Genomic DNA, 7,610 nt, shown 5'->3' with positions numbered 1-7,610 from the left:
ATGGCGTTTGTCATAAGCACAGTCGTAGCTCTCTGCCTACTTCTTTGGTTTTCAGCTCGGCTGAATGAACTTTTAGCTAAAGTCGCTAGCTTTGCGGCTGCAGTGCAGAGCAAGTCGCAGGAACTGACGGCTGAAAAACGGCGAGCAAATGCTTTGCTATATCAGATGTTACCAGCTGAGGTTAGCTATGTCTCCTAGAGGTTAAGTTCGATTTTGGGCTAATTTTTGTGGAAGATAACGAAGTTGATGAAGATAATGATAACTGTTTGTATTATTATTATTCATAGGTAGTCAAACAGTTAATGTCAAGCCAGGGAGTTGAGGCCAAGCACTACGATTCAGTGACAATATATTTTAGCGACATCGTCAAATTTACCGAAATTTCATCTCGCAGTACGCCCATGCAGATCGTCAGCATGTTGAATGAGCTGTACAGGTATTATCGTGTTTCTATTGTCTATCTTTATTTTTGTTTTGTGTATTCTTGCATCTATACTTTGTGCTTTGTTTGAATTTTTGAGATTTTTGCCTATTTCTGCTTGTATTTTGCTTGTATATTATTTGTATTATTGATGAATTTTGTATTCTTGTTTGTATTTTTTGTGTGTAATAACATAACGAATACCATGATATCCTCACCGCCATCGTCATCACATCACAATCATCATCATTATCACGTCACGATTGTCGTCATCCTCACGTCGTCACCGGCCTCACCAAAAGCGGTTTTGACGAGCGCATAGAATGCTATGAAGTTTACAAAGTTGAGACGATTGGCGACGCATACATGGTGGCCTCAGGGGTGCCAAAGGTCAGAACCTTTTTAATAAAAATTACTTACAATATTATTCGTTTAAGTAGTAGCTGTAGCATTTGTGTAGTAAAAATAGTTGTTATGTAGTACAAATTGTAGTAGTAGCAGCGGCAGTAATAGCAGTACCATACTAGTAGTTGTAGTAATAGTAACATAAATAATAATAACACTTTTTATAATACAGATAATAAAAGACCACGCCAGGCAGATGGCTGAGTTGTCGTTATGTCTTTTGAGATTTTCTGATTTATTCAAAATCAGTCATCTGCCTGGTGAGGAGTTACTGTTGAGAATCGGACTGCATAGTGGTTAGTAATGCTAATTAACGTAACAATGCCACTGTGTAATATATTTAAAATACTAACAAACGCCAAACAGTGTTAAGACTTGGGTAGTAATTAGTACTAGTAATTTTTTTACTATTCTCCGTCCGCATGTTAGGATCGGCCGTGGCCGGTGTAGTTGGCCTGAAAATGCCAAGGTACTGTTTGTTCGGCGATACCGTTAATACAGCAAGTAGGATGGAATCCCATGGCGAAGGTTTAGTTTAGTAATATTACTGCTCTTTAAATTATTACTTCTAACAGTACTAATTATTTTATTTAAAATTATAATAATTATTACAACTATTATTATTATTCCAGTTAATTATCAGAGAATTCTTAGAACAATTAACAACCGTAGTAATAATAATAATAATAATAATAATAATGACTTTTAATTATATTAATATGACAGCTAAAAAGATTCATATAAGCCCGACGACCAGAGAATTATTAAGGAGACATCCACAGTTTTCAATCGTCCCCAGAGAGAAAATGTTCATCAAGGTGACGTAAACGATGACGTAGATTTATTATTATTATTGTTGTTGTTGTCGTCATTAACAGTAGTATCAGTACTATCATTAGATTGATAATAGCGACGACAACGATGATGATGAAAAAGAAAATTATCATCATCGGTGTTACTACTATACTTACTACTGCTGCTACTACTACAGAAACTATCGCTTCTACTACTATTATAGTCATTATTATTATTATTATATTGATGACGACGATCGTGATGACGTCACAATATTTGATAATTATATTTATTAAAAAATTTTTCCACAAGGGTAAAGGCGAAATGCAGACCTACTGGCTAGAAGGTTACAACAGATGAATAACTATGACGATGACGTCATCTTATTAAAGATAATTACGCCATTATTTACTTACTTACTTACATATTTTATTCTTCGGATTTTGTGTGATTTGTTTGCGTGGGAAAGTTGTCAAACAACTCCTAATTTGATCTTTGAAGTATCGGACTCAGTCGGAATCAGCAGAATTACTTGAAAATATCTATACCATCCTATCATTTGAAGACATCAACAGTAACAGACATAAAAGCAAATCCTTTAAAAAGTGTATTGTCTGTTCTTCGAACGTTTCATTTGCTAAGCTTTGCTATTCAAATACGTGTCTTCTGGCTTACAAATTCGTTTTGAAACCCTCCGTGTTTTAGCACCTACTAATGGCGAAACGACGACAGGACTGCTATACTAGCTAATAGTGAATAGAAGTTTAAGATTTCTTATGTTTCATTTATTAGAACAGAACTCGTAGATATTTAACTGTTTAAAATTTATTTGCATAATTACAAATTTAAACGACAAAATAAAAACAAACAGACAAACGAAGAGGTATAGAGAGATAGGCAGACAGACAGACAGATATACAAACAACCAAACAAACCGCATAATACATTAGAGATACATAACATAACATCACCATCACAAAAAAAAATCCCAACTCAGCTACCACAAAATTTCTCAAAATTTTTTCCACCGGCTCGAACATTGGCATCATTATCGACACCACCACCATTGGTGACGTCATAATGATCGTCGTCGTCGTAATCATAGCCGTGACCGTCGTAAGCTAGAAGTTGGAAGACGTCATCGTTCTCGTAAGTTCTCTTCAGGAATTGGTCGGTGATATGAAGGCCTGATACGCTCTGTGTGGGTGGAAATGAATGAATGAGTGAATAAATGAACGAATGAATGAATGTTTGTTTGATTGTTTATTTGTTTGTTAGATAAATGGATAAAAGATATATAAATCAATTCATGATAAATGCATGATTGATGAATAAATGAATGGATTGGATGAACTAAAAATATAAATAAGACAAGACAGGCGAGCAGACAGACTGATCAACGAATAAAATAACAATTTATTAAAAAATAACTTGACATGAAAATGAAAAATAGATAGAAAAAAAATTCCTAAAAACGAACTTACAATCAGGCCAGTGATGAGTATCATAATTTCAAGGTCAAGGACAGTACTCGCCCCGATTTCGAGCCTTCCTATTGGCTGGCCGCTGAGACCACACCAAGCATAACCTTGCCTGTGATTGCTGTGTAATGATACTACTAGATCCATTGGTCGTTCACTGGTGAAGATATATGATACAGATATATACACATAAACACACACATACAAACAAACACACATATAGCCAAACCAAATAACTTACCAGCAATTAGTAATAGAAACGGCCACAGAATAAATGACCCCTACCATGACCTCTGCAGGTGACCTTATGACTTTGACCTTAAGGTCACCTGTACCTGGGGCAACTCTTTGCAATTGGCTGGTCTGTAATCTACCCCGTTCACCCATGTTTGATTTCCAAACAATGTCAAGTTTTCCAATGTTGAAAAGTCCTGATGGTTATATATATATATATGTATGTATGTATTTAATTACTACTGCTGCTGCTACTATTGTCAATCAATCAATCAATCAATCAATCAATCAATCTTCGTTTAACGTCCAGAGACCCAGTTTCCCAAGGTAGGACTATTGTCACTACTACTATTATAAACCATACTATTATTACTACTACTACTGCTGCTACCACCACATAACATTTAATATTTTAACAACACTAAGAGTAGAAAGCAAATAAAACTGTGACCAAACTATCATTTTAAAAATCATTTAACTAAAAAATCTAGAAAAAAAACTCCCAGAAAAACCTTTAGCCAGCAAGGGGTGAACCCCAGATGGCTGAGAAGATAAGGAGGAAGAAGATGGTGGTAGAGATAAGTTAGAGTCAACAGTGTTGTTGTTGTTGTTGGATGTCGTTGTTGCTGGTTGTCTTTGCATGGTTAGCTTGTAGAGATACTGCCTTGTATCCTGGCTGTTGATGAAGACGACAGGGTCGAAGATGGTCTGGTTAGAACTCTTGCTGGCCGGTGTTGAAAAAAAAATCATATAAAATATTTTTAAAAAAAGTATGATTGGGCAAGTCTGAAAAAGAACCAACCAAACAAGATTTTTAAAAAACCTTTCAAAAGCAACAAAGAAATAAAACACTAAACTTTATCATCTGAAAATCCAGAAAAAGAAAGAGAGAGAGAGAGAAGAAAGAGAGTGAGATAGAGAAGGGAGGAGAAAGGATAGATAAATATAGTAAAAAAGGGAGTTACATACACAAAGATATACATACCCAGTCACGGTATGCACATCATTGAGTGATTCAACTTTGTATGGGCTGGAAGGTTCCAAAGACACCCTTTCAAGAAACATTGGGTTAGGTGTTATATTCTGCAGTTGGGCCTCCAAGAAAATTTCATCGGACTTTAGAATTTTTGGAATTCACATTTTGAATAGATTAATTATTACTATTTTATTATTTGTTTTTATCGTGTTGAATATTATTTATAAGTTGGAATGGATGGATGGATGAAATAAAATTTTAAAAAAAAACATTTAAAAGAATCTGCACCTCAACCGAGTAAAATTTTGTTTTCACATCTAGGGGTTTCAAAACCTGGTAGGAAAAATAATCAGAAAAATAATAACGAAATAAAAATATAATTTATTTATAATAATTATAATATATTAATAATAGAATAATAATGTAATATATTTATAATAATTGCAATAAAATAATAATAATGAAAATAATAAATGTAAAGGCAGACACTAACATGGAATTTGAAGAATTTTCTAAAGTGCATCTTTTCAACATGAGGTGTGTTGTAGTTCACTGCACAAACAAGTCTGTGGATTTAATTCATTCATTCAATCATTCATTCATTCACTCAGACAGTTTTTATTCTTTCATTCATTAATCTACTCAACCAATCAATAAATCTATGTATCCTTAAATAATTTCTATTCATCTATCTATATTAACACATTCATTCATCCATCTGTCAGTCTATCCACTAACATATGTGTACCCAGTTCCTTGACTTCATGTTGAATGATCTCGTCGATGCTGGAACCGGGCTGAAGTTCTGACCTCGTTTGACCGGGGACATTCAACACAAGTCGTTGCGAACTTGTTTGCAACTCAGCCTAGAAAGGTAGTGGAGGTAATTAAGCAATAACAATAAGTAATAAAAATTAAAATATAGTTAATTAAAGTGAATAAATATATTAAGTATATAGTGTTTGAAGTCTATAAATTTCTGAGGGAATAATTAATTAAATGAATAGAAACCTTGATTTGAACGTCTGTGCATATCTGATCACTTTCATTATTTACACTAATGTAGCTGGTGAATGTCTCACCTAAAAATATATTTCTGTAGAAAGAAAATTTGTTAAACAAATTTATGAGTGTTTCATCAGTAAAAATTATTATTTTTTATAAATATTTTAAATTAATAAAATTTTTAAAAATTTAACCCAAAATTTTGTGGCAAAATGATGCATCTACCCAGGGAGATGTTGTTGAAGTTTGGGAGAACATCTGTCTCCAATTTAGCGTTTATCTCGAAGGAGTTGTTGGGCATATCTCTGGGGTCGCATTGAAGGAGGGAAGATGAGGAAGAACTCAGAGTTGGTTTGGTCAGTCGCATGACTAACAAAAATAGAAAAAAAAGTAAAAAAATTTAAATGAAAAAGAAAAGTTGTTGGTTATTTATTTATTATTTATTAGAATTTATATTTTCTATTAATAACAATTTTAAAATAAAATTTTGAATAATTTGTTGAGAACCTTTTAAAGCCAGCAACTGATCAGAATCTTTTTTAGTCTCCATTTTTTATTTTCTAATTGAAAATACTCGCAGTTTAACAACTCTTCTATTTTTTTTATCAAACGAAGGAGTTAACGCAAAATATAAATTAAAAGTGAACTTCACTTTGTTTACAAAATTCTTTGAACGTTGCCATCTGGCAGAAAATAATTTTCAACAATTATCCAAAATAAAACACGACGGGATTCAACCTTCATAAATAGAATATATTTTATATACATGACAACCTTTAAAAAGCTAGCAAATAGTATCAAAAACGCTAGGAAACACTATTTATTTAGACAAATTGACAAAAAAATAATTATAAAATATGAATAAGTTAAATTTGAAATTAAAAATTCATCTGTGGACCCAGCTTTCTTCGACAACAATAGCTACCATCTTTTCATATTCCCTCCTGTTACTTTGGTATAGTTGGGCGGCGGTATTGTTTGCCGGACTGTTGGGATTTGGTTCGTCGAGAAGTGACTGCAAATTAGTGAAAAAATTATAATTCAATCACTTATCTGAATTAAGAAAAGTAATTGAAATGATTCTCAATATCATCCAGCAAAATTATCATACATCACTTACTTAATATAGCATTCAATTTTTTAAATAACAAAATAATAGATAATGTTTGACAATGAAAAAAGTTATAAAATGAGGCTTACTTGAATGGAAGTTAAAATGGCCGCAACGTCATATGTTGGACTCCATCTATTTTGCAAGAGATCCAGGCAAATGCTGCCATCTGCATACACTTGGTATAAAAATAATTTATAACTAATATAATTAATTAAAATTGTAATTTTAGGGTTTTTAAATTATATTTATATTGTAAATTAAAAAGTAATATGATACCATTGGGATGGAACATCTTTGAAATGAATTGAACGGTTGGTGGTTTATTGGGGTAGTCTTCTGTGAAGGAAATCGTCAGTCTGAATGTTCCATCTTCAAATGGAGTGTCATGGGGACTGAATTTTATACAAATGAAAAATAGTCAACATTTAATTTTTATAATTTGTAATATATTTGAAAAATACTTAAACGACAGCATTTTTATTTAAAAAAAAATAATTATTTAAATTTTAATTATTTATATAATAAAAGCATAAAATATAATATAATGAATTATGATTCAAATGAGCTTTACAGTTGAAATAAATCTTGAATGTTGCATCACCAAAATGGCAAAAAAATCATTATTAATTTCAAATTACAAAAAACAAATTAGTCACTTTACCACTGATTCCAATTTATTAGTTAAAAAATGAGTTATTAATTTTACTCAACCCAAAGATGACAGCATGCCATTTCATAATATTGTTATCAGTGGGGGCTCCACTAACGCCGGCCGGAGGATCTTCTTGCAGCCTAAGAAAAAAAATGGGAGAATTTTACATAGAAGGAATTTTATCAGGAAAGGACAGAGAGATTAGAAAAACGTTTCAAAAGTTGGCTAAAAATTTACTTTTTAAAATCTCTCATCAATCTGCGTCTGGCCGGCGTGGACATGTTCTCCTAGATTTCTTACGAAATTTTTATTGAACAATTCACGAATATAGCCATTTAAAATTTAAACGCCAAACAAAAAAGTGAACTTAATTGAAAACACAAAGAAATATTTTCATACGTTAACTAAACGATGCATAGATGTGTAATGTGTATTTCAACATCTGTCAAATCGTGCTTGTAATAAACTCATACTGTAGATTTTTATGCAAATATATACAGTCATGAAATAATAAGATAAAATCTAAT

The 7,610-nt window shown here is 32.2% G+C and overlaps 3 protein-coding genes across 3 annotated transcripts; 1 reads left to right on the top strand and 2 right to left on the bottom strand.

The window, feature by feature from the left end:
- On the top strand, positions 1-1,653 carry HELRODRAFT_75439 (hypothetical protein; the record flags this gene model as incomplete). Its single annotated transcript, XM_009015640.1, has 6 exons — positions 1-180; positions 288-436; positions 724-811; positions 999-1,122; positions 1,256-1,354; positions 1,553-1,653. 6 exons carry the CDS (start codon positions 1-3, stop codon positions 1,651-1,653), a joined length of 741 nt encoding a protein of 246 aa, XP_009013888.1.
- Positions 1,654-2,614: 961 nt separating this feature from the next.
- HELRODRAFT_75396 (hypothetical protein) lies at positions 2,615-5,684 on the bottom strand (the record flags this gene model as incomplete). The annotated part of the gene is made up of 11 exons (XM_009015639.1): positions 2,615-2,818; positions 3,106-3,259; positions 3,344-3,533; positions 3,696-3,699; positions 3,931-4,054; positions 4,322-4,452; positions 4,601-4,645; positions 4,806-4,878; positions 5,051-5,178; positions 5,324-5,408; positions 5,512-5,684. 11 exons carry the CDS (start codon positions 5,682-5,684, stop codon positions 2,615-2,617), a joined length of 1,311 nt encoding a protein of 436 aa, XP_009013887.1.
- A 519-nt stretch (positions 5,685-6,203) lies between these two features.
- Positions 6,204-7,364, bottom strand: HELRODRAFT_75560 (hypothetical protein; the record flags this gene model as incomplete). Its single annotated transcript, XM_009015638.1, has 5 exons — positions 6,204-6,332; positions 6,518-6,606; positions 6,708-6,823; positions 7,143-7,223; positions 7,321-7,364. The coding sequence occupies 5 exons, from the start codon at positions 7,362-7,364 to the stop codon at positions 6,204-6,206; spliced, it is 459 nt and encodes a 152-aa protein (XP_009013886.1).
- Between the last annotated feature and the right edge of the window lie 246 nt (positions 7,365-7,610).

Source organism: Helobdella robusta, assembly GCF_000326865.2.
Source record: "Helobdella robusta unplaced genomic scaffold HELROscaffold_16, whole genome shotgun sequence".
NCBI lineage: Eukaryota > Metazoa > Annelida > Clitellata > Rhynchobdellida > Glossiphoniidae > Helobdella > Helobdella robusta.
The sequence above is the reverse complement of the archived record's forward strand: the minus strand, read 5'-3'. Positions and strand labels throughout refer to the sequence as shown.